At 42.5% G+C, this 12,063-nt stretch overlaps 2 protein-coding genes across 2 annotated transcripts; both read right to left on the reverse strand.

The window, feature by feature from the left end:
* Positions 1-1,711: 1,711 nt before the first annotated feature.
* On the reverse strand, positions 1,712-6,032 carry gpn2 (GPN-loop GTPase 2). The gene is made up of 5 exons (XM_031752364.2): positions 5,224-6,032; positions 4,916-5,072; positions 4,476-4,636; positions 2,733-2,863; positions 1,712-2,534 (listed from the first exon to the last, which is right to left on the reverse strand). Exons 1-5 carry the CDS (start codon positions 5,641-5,643, stop codon positions 2,462-2,464), a joined length of 942 nt encoding a protein of 313 aa, XP_031608224.1. The 5' UTR covers positions 5,644-6,032; the 3' UTR covers positions 1,712-2,461.
* A 292-nt stretch (positions 6,033-6,324) lies between these two features.
* gpatch3 (G patch domain containing 3) lies at positions 6,325-11,502 on the reverse strand. Its single transcript, XM_031752324.2, has 7 exons — positions 11,065-11,502; positions 8,955-9,415; positions 8,626-8,800; positions 7,349-7,408; positions 7,137-7,258; positions 6,920-7,047; positions 6,325-6,553 (listed from the first exon to the last, which is right to left on the reverse strand). The coding sequence occupies exons 1-7, from the start codon at positions 11,477-11,479 to the stop codon at positions 6,361-6,363; spliced, it is 1,554 nt and encodes a 517-aa protein (XP_031608184.1). The 5' UTR covers positions 11,480-11,502; the 3' UTR covers positions 6,325-6,360.
* Positions 11,503-12,063: the final 561 nt, after the last annotated feature.

Genomic DNA, 12,063 nt, shown 5'->3' on the forward strand with positions numbered 1-12,063 from the left:
GTTTGAGGGTTTCATGGACTTATCAATACCCGGGGAAACTAATTAATGCGCAAAAAATATATAATTTTTCCAAGTATTTGCATATATGTGGGTGCCACAGCTGCGCGCGTAAAGGGCGTTATTACGCACAGCAGGATGCATAGATGCTGCAAACTTTGCATTCATTTAGCCTGCCTTCCACACACCCAGTTATATTTTTAAGACTTTAAAAGGAAAAAGCTGCAGTGTAACATTCAGCTCGTATAAATGCGCCTTTGTGCACTTGGCGTTATTGTGTTCCCCCTGAACAGTGTTTCTGAGTGGTATTTAGGCGAGAAAGGCAGCACACGCACAGGTTTTTCCACAGCAGAAGGAGGAAGCCTTGCAGCAAACGAGACTACCAATGCACATTCCCTTATTCCCTCCCCTGCCTGCTTTGCTCTGCTCTCTTCTACCACCCCCTCTCTCCTCTCTGTCTGTCTCTCACTCCAGCAGAAACACTCTCTGCCGAGTGTGGGGGGATGGGCGCGCAGGCTCCAGCTTCCCTCTCTCACCCCACTAACATTGAACTACACCGTTCAGAGGAGGAGGGAGGAAGGGGGAAAAATCAGGCAGGCAGACCTTATCTATCAGAAAGAGGATGCATGGACAGTTTCAAAGTCTCCCAAACAGAAAAACGAGCGTTAGAAAAACCTTCGTCCTCTGCTCAGTCAAATGAAGCAGACATTTTTTTTTGGCACACAGAGTGTTTGCGCACAGTGTTGAGCAGGGGTAGGATGGTAATGAAAAGAGTGTGTGCGAGGCAGAGGGAGTTCTTGTGGTTTTGGGGTTTTTTTGGTAGTAATAATTAAATGTGAATTTATTAGATGGTGTACGAGGCATTTAATAGTTCGGAGTGTGTATTGATTACAGTTCAGAATCGGGCTGTAAATGGGACGACATTGCCTTTCGGTTTCTGTTCTCACTCTCGACACACACGCAAACTGTCTCTTGCTCTCTATCGCTCTCTCTCTTTCACACAAACACACACACACGCATCTACCTCTAGGGGGCTTAGAGTGAGGCGGGGGGGGCAGGAAGTACCACTGAGACGGCATACTTGATCACATGTACAAACATCGAAACACAATTTAACATTCTGCCTGACACACCCCCCTAATGGACACACACACAAACACGTACACTTAGACACAGAGCTTTGCAAGCAAGGACTGTACACATATAATTTCACAGCCACGTCACACCACACAGGGTTAATGCGATTTCCCACACCAGTGCGAGCTCTCAAAGTGGATCACGCTTTATTTCAGTCTGACTTCCAACTTTGCACGAAAGCGCTGGCACACCGAGGGCCCCCAGCGTCTATGGGCTCCTTTTTAAGTTGGCAGGGGTACGATTTTTTATTTTATTTTTTTTAATGTGGGATGTTGAGCTGGGGGGAGTGAACTGGGAGTAGGACAGCAAAGCCAGGAACAGTCAATAGGGAGAAGTTTTAGTTGTATTTCGAAAGACAAGAGGGTCTTCCATCCCAGAGACCAGACACAGGGCCAGTTGTGCAGAAACACAGATTTAATGTGGCTTCCTCTCCCCGCCTGACTTAATTTTTTCGGCTCTGGCTGGTGGAAAGACTTGGAGCAGACTTTTGTGGATCAGGGAGAAGCATTTGCGAGCACATGTGCCATCTGCTGGTCAAACAGCAGATCCATATATACAAGGACTCAACTACTTATGATGATTTACTTAAGGGCTTTATTGAACAATTTCAGTCTTTGTTATAAAAGAATCATCTCTGGATAATATGCAGTTATCTTATAAATATTTATAGGATTATCCACCTTTTTCCTTTACCCCAAAACACTGCTCAAAACTTCCCTTTTCACTGTGCAGAAAATCGTGCAACTGTTAGGAGGCAGCTGAGGCTCTGGAGATTATATTCCACTGCGTGTCATGTTTTTATGCTTGCAGGCTTTATCAGACATCTTCCTCACCAGTCCAGTTTGTGTGTAGTTGCCATAATTCACACAAAACGTTTCATTTTTGCACCCATAATAAGAATAAATGGCCATATTCATTACAGTCACGTTGTTGTTTCAGCTCGATGATCGTGTCAAGGCTACAAGGCTGTTCCTCAAAAACATGGGCTCCCAAGCATGTATCAAACTCAAAAATGAAACTAAATGACTTTATTTTTTATGCATCTGTAAAGAAGACATTTCTTTTTTGCCTACAAAACAGTACAAAAAATAAGATTACTCAGCCCACACATTTTCTCCCTTTAGTCTTCGTCACTATGATTCTTTCATGAGGTGTGGTGCGACCGTGAAGCATCTACAGCACCCACATTTAGTTCCCATGTCTCCACTGCTTCTGCAGAGAGGCTGAGAAGAATTCAGGCCAAATGAGATGGATGTTCCCAGGACCCCCTTCGTATACTGGTGCTGAAGGGGTGACCGCTTTCGTCCTGTTATTTGAGCTTTTCCATTTACAGTTCCATCATTTCCTCTTCCACAGTCTTTCCACTGGTTTCAACATACCTCTCTTGCACCCCGAGAGTACTGGTTGGTTAAATGTTAAGGAACATCTGACAAATTACACATATATTGGCTGTTATTTCTTGGCATAAGAAATCCTCTCAATAAAACTGTAAACACTGTGATACTATTATGCTTTTCAGGCACCTCCTGTAAATCTTTATATTTGGCATCAAACCAGATGAGTCACCGTGAGTCACCACGACGATCAGGAAAGGATACGAGTTGAACTGGAAGTCTGCCCCCACAGCAGCTGACATCATGGCCTGCAGATTCCTCTCCTCCAGGTCTCCAAAGCAGTAGCCGTTGGCCTTGTCCACTGCTCGTAAGACCTGAATCATGCTCTCTTTGTCCTGGAAACCGAAAAGAGAAGTGCTTGATCTGGGGCTTTCCCACAAAGAGAAACTACCCACTGAAAAATAAAAAACAAGTTTGCCCAAAACCTCTATATGCTATTTTTGAACATCTTTGCATTTATTGCTTCTAAGCAAAATTCACAAATCTAATTATATCTTATGCAGTTCACATGTCCTAAATCTCTTTACTTTTCTCCCTCAAGTGAGATTCACTTTAGAAAGAGGATGACAAAGCCTTTTTGAAAATGTGTAAGCACACATTTCTCAGATTCTTCTTTGTGTGTTATAAGGTGTCATAATGACATAAGCAGCACGCACATGCAAAGGAATAAATCCTCAAACTTCGCTGACCTCTAACACTTTGCAGCTTTGCATTTCTCTCTTTCTCAAAGTCGAAAGCTCTTTTATTTTTGGCTGCTTTAGGCACCATAAGTGGGTAACCAAGGTAACTAATGGCTGCTTAAACTAAGAGCATGTACAAAGCATGAGTGCCAACCCGCCTCATGTATAACTCACTGGTGCCACATGCAGTGATGGCACATGGTCTAGACTCCTGTCTCCATGAACACACAGGATCAAATCACTCTCTATAAAGAAGCGATGTCAGGCAACGAGTGCAGAGTGCAGACGGCCCTCTCCCCCAATCCATCTGCACAAAATTGATCCAACCTTCAATTTGAAACGCTAAAAGCGATTTATGATTTAACGGTTCAAACAATGAAATATGAGGCATGTGACTTTTAGAAACACTTAAAGGGCTAACACAAATGAACCATGACGTCTGGTCAGTATGGATGCTTTATGACTACTTCAGAAGAAAGAACTCTTGTTTTGCACTCAACATCTAACAGAAGCATGCAAATAAAGATGCAGATACATTAATTAAGTGATAACAATGAAAATCTGTCGAGTTCACTGTCAAGACATGGCATTTGTTTTTTATGCGTACTCTCTAGACCTTTTAGTGGTCCACACAAACTGAACCCATCCATCCACACACTTTCTTAACCGCTAATCCAATTCAGGGTTGTGTCAGGGCTGGCACGTATCCCAGCTATCGCTGGATGGGGTACATCCCGGACAGGTCCCCAGTCCCTGACACAGAGATAGACAATCACTCACACTATATAGCCAGTTTAACCTAACGTGTAGGTCTTTGGACTGTGGGAGGATGCTGGAGTACCCGGAGAGAGCCCACACGAGCACAGAGAGAACATGCAAACTGCACACTGAAAGCACAGAGAGAACATGCAACTGCACACTGAAAGGCTCCAGCTGAAATCTTGTGGTGTCAGGTTGGAACCAGAAATGAGATACTGTTAGTCACTCAACATTAGAGCAATGACAGTGCCACAGTGCAACAAAGGCGACAGTGATGTTGGCATGTGTGAATAAGGCAGGCCAGCACATCTGAAGCAGACTGAGACTGTGAGAAAGGATAACTGTGGAAATTATCCCCACTAGATTCTCCCAAAACTGCCAGAACTTCATGTGTGAAAGCAGCTTATTTTATTTATTTAATTCACCGAAGCATATTCTAATTTACTGGGAGTTAAACAGACATTACCAGCTCTTCTTTTGCAGTTAATACCAAAAGCAGCACTGGTACCTGTACATTGAGAGGGACAAAGGACACAAGGCTGTAATCTTGTACGACCTCTGCCAACTTTTCATTTAGGTGGCGGAATTTTTTAAAGAAGGGGTCTGCAGCCAAGTGATCGAGAAGATAGGTCAGGTCCATGACCTCTGTGTAGAAGTCAAGGTTGAAGGCTGGAAAAGAATACAAGACAAATGTTACCAAGGATGATGATGAATAGCAACCAGTTGTGAAATTCAACAAATCAGCTGGCAAACAATGCCGGTATAGTTTTTTTTCTTTCATCCTACTTTCTTACAAGGGAAACAAAGAAATATGATTTGTAAAAACACCTTTAATGTCTTAATCTCACTGTCTTAGATCATTTATCCAGCACAAATCAATGTAATTCATCAGATAATCTCTGACTACAGCCTGTAAAATGTGTTTAAAGCAAACCCTTATTAACTCACCCAGCTTGCCATACTGCTCAATCAAGTCCATCTTGGAGAGAACATTGACATGGGGAAGCTCGACATGCAGCATTGTAGACAGCGAGGTGCACAGCACCGAAATGAACTTGGCTGGATCAGCACAGTAATGAGAGTCCACGAGGTGCACCGCTGTGAGCTAAAAGAGAGGACATCAGCACAAAATTTATCTTATGATGTTATTATGAATTCACCTTGTTGTATTAAAGCTGTGTCTACATGATGGCTGTGTGGGTAAGGTAGTACCTGTGAAGGCTCAGCAGAAATACGATAATAATGATGAAGCTCACCCTGAAATTCCACTTGGCCAGCTGTGAGAAGATATTCTTCACTGAGCTCTGGTGGGTGTAGAGCTCCACCTGTCCAGGACAGTCAAACAAGAAGTAACAGTCACTGTACTGTTTCAGCTTCTCCTCCAACCAGTCCAGATTTGCTTCCACGTACTCCATGCAGTAGAGAAGTCCACCATTGGGCCCCAGCTTTAAACCTTCCATGACATCGTCCAAAGTCACCAGCTCTGAGACATCTACCGCACATGAATAAGGTATCCCTTCATTGGCTGGATCCATGTTTACAACCACCACCTTGCGTCCCAGGTGAGTCAGAAACTCTTGCATCCCTTGGCAGTAGGTGGTTTTCCCCGAACCCGGGGGCCCAATAACCACCTGACCGAAACGCAGGGAGGGCTTCACTTGTGTCTGCTTGGACATGGCTTCAGACTCGCATTAGATGGTGCTAGGATGTCCTGTGCAGAGTACCAACTGGGGTACTGGCTGGCAGGGTCACAGGATTTGGTATCAAGAGTTCAGTTTTTCTTCCACCAACTACATTAAAAACTCATTAAACACTAAATAAACCTGGACCTGCCATCCACTCCGGTCAGACAAGACTTGTACAAAGTAGCTATTTAAAGGTTTATGCACGATAAATCGTAAGTCTACTCAAAACATATGTGCAGTTGCTTAATATAATGCTGACTTTTACTGTAAATTACAGCAATACTGACTGATATTTACCGTTTGCTGACGCTATATTTACATGCGTATAGAAGTCGCTAACACATGCTAACGCTACTCGGAAGTACATCCGAGTTACGTAACTGGCGTGTCAAAATAAAAGCCGGTTGTTAACATGGCGTGACGTGCAGGACTAATTTCAGACTACATTTTTTTCTAAATCATCTCATCCTTGCTCACACACCACATTATTCCGTCATTAATAGCTTGGTACAATTTATACACATGTATATAAATTAATATAGGAAAACTAGACTTTGTGTGAGATTAAAAATTAGAGACACTAATCACATGAAAAAAAGGATTTTAACATATACATATATATATCTATAGATACAGATATAGGTGTGTGTTTAAAAAAAAAAAAGACTTCCATGACGTTAAAATGGTTTCAATAAAATTTTATTAAAGTCATCTTTGTGATCTTTGTGGGCCAATGCTGCCACCTGGTTGCCACCCTCTGTACTTCATACTTGTGTTCGGCTGCCGTCTCAGCAAGGTATCGCCTCTGTCTATGTCTTTGGGTTTATCATACACTGTAGTTATATGATAATCTGTTCTGGCCTTTTTTACAGGATGTAAGACCAATTTCTCTCCATGATACCTGCAAAAAAGAAAAGGAAAAACCCCCCACAGCATCAGCATCACCTGCCTCACATACCAAAGCTTAAAATTATATTAGAAGGTGGCTGTTAAGCATCCACACTGGAAGCAAAGTGAGTGACATCCTGCAGTTTCAAGTGACTAAGGCCGAAATAACTGCTGGCGATGGGAAGCGGGTTGGATGTAAAATTAACTTCTTTTAACTTCCTCCATAGGATCGAAACAACTACCAATGAGAGTGAAGAATAGCAGTATTGATTGACACTTGAGCCTGGAACAAGCGACCTGCCGTCAGCTGCAGAGCAAAGTCGAAAAGGGAATTGTTTCCAGCGTAGACGCAGCTTTAGTTGATTGTGCTCATGCTCACCCAAAGCCTCTTTTACAGTTGGGATGTTGCCCCTCATTTTCAAGTGCTTCAGAAATTCCAATCTGGCTGTTTCCCAGGCCTTCACCTTCCCTCCAGCCCTGTTTCTCCATCACACGACGCCCAAAGCCCTAATCAGAGAAAAAATATATGTGCATTTATCTGACGTGTAACAAGAGGAAAGATTAGATTAAGTTATATGTGATGGCAACCTCCTCACCTTAGTGAACCTCTCAAAGCGGCCAATAGACTGATTGTGCCCCGATCCATCTTCATGACCCTCCCTAAGCCTCTTTTCATACCGCATTGTGACGTAATCTCGAGCATCCATGTCACCTCCATCTGTAAAAGGACTTGGTTAAAGGAAATCTGACCCTGCATTAATAGAGCACAGTTTAGTTAATTAGGGTAAAAAAAAAAAAAAAAAGTTACCTTTATCATAGTAAACACTCATGTCAACATCCCAGTCATCGGCAGTTTGTTCATCAAAGTCTGAAAAACGAGAGAAACACACATGAATGTAATCACACAGTCGCTTTTGTTTTGTTAGCTATTTGTTCATGATGTAAATCTCTGGTTACACCACATCCCTCTATTGAATTGAGATCTGGTGACTGCCATTTGAGTACAGTGAACTCATTGTCATGTTCAAGAAACCAGTTTATGATGATCTCAGTGTTTTCACATGGCTTGTATTCTGCTGGAAATGGGTACACTGTGGTCAAAAAGATGGATCTACATGGTGAGTAGCAACACAAAAGTAGACTCTGACATTTAAATGATGGTCAGTTGGTACGAAGAATCCCAAAGTGTGCTAAGAAAATATTCCACACCCCAGCAGCCTGAACCGTTGACACAAGGCAGGATGAATCCATGCTTTCATGTTGGTTACTCCCAATTCTGATGTTCCAATGTTTCCAAAGTTTTTTTCTAGTCTTCTTTTGTCCAGAGTTGTTGAACTTTTGTGAACATCAGTTTCCTGTTCTTAGCAGACAGGAGTGGCACTCAGTGTGGACATCTGCTGCTGCAGCCCATCTGCTTCAAGGTTTAACATGTTCAGAGATGCTGTTCTGCCCCCCCTTTTTGTAACAAGTGATTATTTAAACTACTGTTGTCTGGTTGTTCTCCTCTGACACCAAATGAGGCATTTTCACCCACAATTTGCTGCTCACTTTATATTTTCTTGTTTTTGGACCGTTTTCTGTAAACCCGACAGATGGTTGTGTGCGAAAAACACCGGAAGATCAGCAGTTTCTGAAATACTCAGACCAACCTGTCTGATAGCAACAACTATGTTTCAAGTTACTTAAACGATCTTTCTTCCCTATTCTGATGCTTGGTTTAAGCTTCAGCAGGTCGTCCTGACCACGTTCGCATGCCTAAACTCATTCAGTTGCTGGCATGTGATTGGCTGATGGAATTTTTGAATTAGCAAGCTACTGAAGAGGTGTATCTAACAAAGCGGCCAGTGAGTATATTTGCAATTATCTTTTAATGTATGTTATTGTAAAGCAGAATTTTGTTTTCAGCATCTCGACTGAATTGATTTCTTATACTAATTAACACATACACACACTTTCAGTTTGCCTTTCCACACCTATTTTACCTAAAGTTTGCTTAATAACCTGCACAACCCATTGCTCGTTTATTAACATTATATAGTATGCAAGCCTTTTTCTTCAAAGTGAATTAGTGTTTTTGGTGCCTACCTCCTTCTTCCTCTTGCCAGTACTGAGCATCAGTGTAGAACACCAGACCTGAGCCTCCTTTTTCCCACTTCAGCTCAATCTCTTCCTCAAACAGTCTCTCTTTGGTTCGCTCCTGGCTTGTTACATCCTCATGCAAAGCCTCGTGGCGTTCCCACTCCTCACAGCAGTCATCATCCTACAATCAATCACATGAAGAAATTAGCATCTACAATAAAGGGATGATGGTTTTAGTTAGGCTGCGCCTATTGGACAGCCGACACAAACTAAAACCAACACATTTATCCGACACGCTGACAGACAGCTGGTTGATAGGTATGAACTGAACCTACATCATCAGCATTCGACTGTGCATCCTCTTCCTCTGCGTCTTCTTTCTGAGCTTCATCAGCCTCAGTGGTTTCTGTGTTATCATCCAGCTGCCTCGATCCTAAGGATGAACCAGGCAAAGTACCTGGTCCTGATATTTCATGTCCAGCAGCTGTTAATACAGTCTGTTCTGTGGCTGGAAGTGTGCAAGTGTCATGGTACTGGAAGGGCACGTTCCCATAGCGACGGTTGGAACTCGTCTTGGGGAAAGTGAGCCCCAGTTTCCGAATGAGGCGTGGAGGCAGGCGGCAGGCTTGGATGAGCTGGAGAAACACTTTTACGGGTGTGCCCACATTCCCGTTCTGCATCAGAGCAGGTGGATTAAGTTCGGAGAGGCTTCTGAGGTCGGCCTCTGTGAATCGCTCCGTTAAGGAAACACGGTGCCGCTGTTCATACTTTGTTTTATAGGGGAAAGATCCGTCATCTGAAAGAAAGAAAAAATAATAATACATGTAAAAACAGTGACAAAAACCACATGATGTGAAAAGTTCATGCATCTCTTACTTCTAGGCTGGGTCATTGTAATTCCTTACTGTCAGGTTCTCCTAAAAACTTCCCATAAATCCTTCAGTGAAAACCAAAACAAAACAAAACGCTGCAACGAGAGTGCAGACAGGGACCACAAAGAGAGATCATATTTTTCCCCATACTGGCTTCTCTTCACTGGCTTCTTGTTAAAACCAGAACTGAATTTTAAATCCTTTTCCTCACATACAAAGCCCCCATCTTATCTTAAAGACCTTAAAGTTTAATATCATCCCAGTAGCACTCTTAGCAGGCTTATGATTTGTGGAGTTTCCAAAAGTAGAATGGGAGTCAGAGCCTTTAGCTGTCAGGTCCTCCCCAGTGGATCCAGCTCCCAGTTTGGATTCAGGAGACAGACACCTCTTCTACATTGAAAGTTAGGATTTAAACTTTCCTTATTGGTAAAGCTTAAAGTTAACAAGATAGTCATAATTGTTTTTTGCTACAGGCTCAAGGTGCTGGGCTGAGGCTTCTCATGATGCACTGAGCATATAGTCTCCATTCCCATCTTTTCACTCCCCATATGTTTAATATGCCACTACTGCATGATCTTAACCTTTTTTTAGTCCTGCTTGTTGTCTATATGCTCCAGCCTGAGCCTGGTTCAGCTGGAGGTCTCTTCCAAATAAAATCAAGTTATTTCAGACACCAGTATAGGAGACCCGTGTGCCGTAATGCTATTGCCTAAGAGAGGCCTAAGTTCAAATCTGCCCCAAGGCCATTTACTGTGTGTCTTGCCCATGCTCTTTGTCCCAGCTTCCCTGTCTTCTCTCCACTAAATTTGGAATCTCTCTCCAACACTGTGGGGTGACTGTAACTCAAGAGGTAGAGCAGGTCATTTACTAATCAGAAGCTTGGTGGTTTGATCCCTGGCATGCAGACTGGAGAAGTGTTACAATATTGAGTTGTATTTTGAGCAGCTTCGGCAACTAACCAAGTTTCTCTCATCCATCAGAGTGTCAGTGTTAGACAGAAAGCAATTTAAAAAGTGCTTCTATGAATGGGTGAAGGAGACAAGCTGTATGAAGCACAGTGAGTGTTCAAGTAAAAGAAAAACGTTATAGTATATAAGACCCAGCCAATTTAACATTTTAATGTCTGTCTTCTTCTTTCAGCTGCTCTCCTTAGGGGGTCACCACAGCTCATCTCAATCCTGTCCTTTGCATCTTCTTCAAGGGATAGGAGATGGAGGCAGATGTTATTCTACTGCCTCTACCTTACAGTTAACAGCAAAATATACCTTCACCCATGTCAGCTTCACTGCTACAAGGACAGATCCAGGAAGTCATCCTGGTCGTAATACGTTTTAATAATCCTCCACATCTGTTAAAATTCAGTTTTGCTTTGTTGACTTAAAAGCATTTCCCCAAATATAAGACAAATAAATAATTGCTTATTTTTATAATTCAGGCTGTGATTTTCTTCTAAGGCTCACAGCAGAGGCACAGGAGCTGTAGCCTTTATCACTGGATGATAACTAATACTCCTCAGCTTGACCTGTCAGTGACTAATGTGCCCTATTAATACGTCGCACATTACATCATTCACCTTTGTCATAGGAAACTTTGACTCTCTTGATAACACATCGTCTTGCCAGCCAGTTTCCCTTCGCGTCGATCCAGTGGTTCCCCGCATACATCCTCACGAACCTCTCAGCGTCCTTAGCGCGAACTGAGACGATGCAGCAGCACGACCTCACCGCCGGCTTTGACTCGGCTGTGATCTTTGTTAGCTCAGCGGACTCCGAAGATGAGGAACGGGGCTCCGAGCCATCTCCGGACACCGAGTTCTCAGGCGCTCCGGACTCCCGGAGAACCTCCGGCCTGTGTCGGTAGTGAAAACAATGAAAACCGCCGCTTTCTATGAACTGACTGAAATAATTCCTCAGGTCCGCTGAGCGAAACGCGACGGGAATGTTGCTTATTGCAAAATACACCGAAGGGGCAGTTTCAGCGTCCGCCATGATTGTTTATCTTCAGTAGCGTTCGTAAATGACGTCATATCCGCTTCTGCAGATGTTACAGAAGTAAAGCTCATCAATTCATAAACTTTCATTAGTAATAATTACAAATAACAATTATTAAGCATGTTAACAATTTTTTTCATAAAGTGATAAAGTTAAACGCAAGAAGCTATCTTGGAAAAACCTGCAGGAACTTTTTCAGGTAGTTATTTGAAAGAATTATCTGAAAATAATATTTAAGAGCATTTCTAGTTTAATTCGATTTTAATCTCAAAATAAACACTAATCTTTTTTTCCGTAATTTTTAGGTGTTATGAGCAAAACCTTTCAATTAATCAAATCTGATTAAATTAAAACAGCCCGGGAAATCCCTCCGTTTTACTCCCCTTTGCTGAATTCTCCATCATAATCAAATTCAGGATATTTGGAGAGTATCTCTCTCTCCCTAACGTCTTTTCTGAAAGTACTTTTTCTCTTTCTACTATTGCATATGATGTTTTTGGTTTTATGAGACTCCTGCATTATATTGTCTATGTATGTTTTATGGATGTAAATGTTTAATGTTGAGCTCATTTAGGCTTGCT

This window comes from Oreochromis aureus, linkage group 11, assembly GCF_013358895.1.
Source record: "Oreochromis aureus strain Israel breed Guangdong linkage group 11, ZZ_aureus, whole genome shotgun sequence".
In the NCBI taxonomy this organism is placed as follows: Eukaryota; Metazoa; Chordata; class Actinopteri; order Cichliformes; family Cichlidae; genus Oreochromis; species Oreochromis aureus.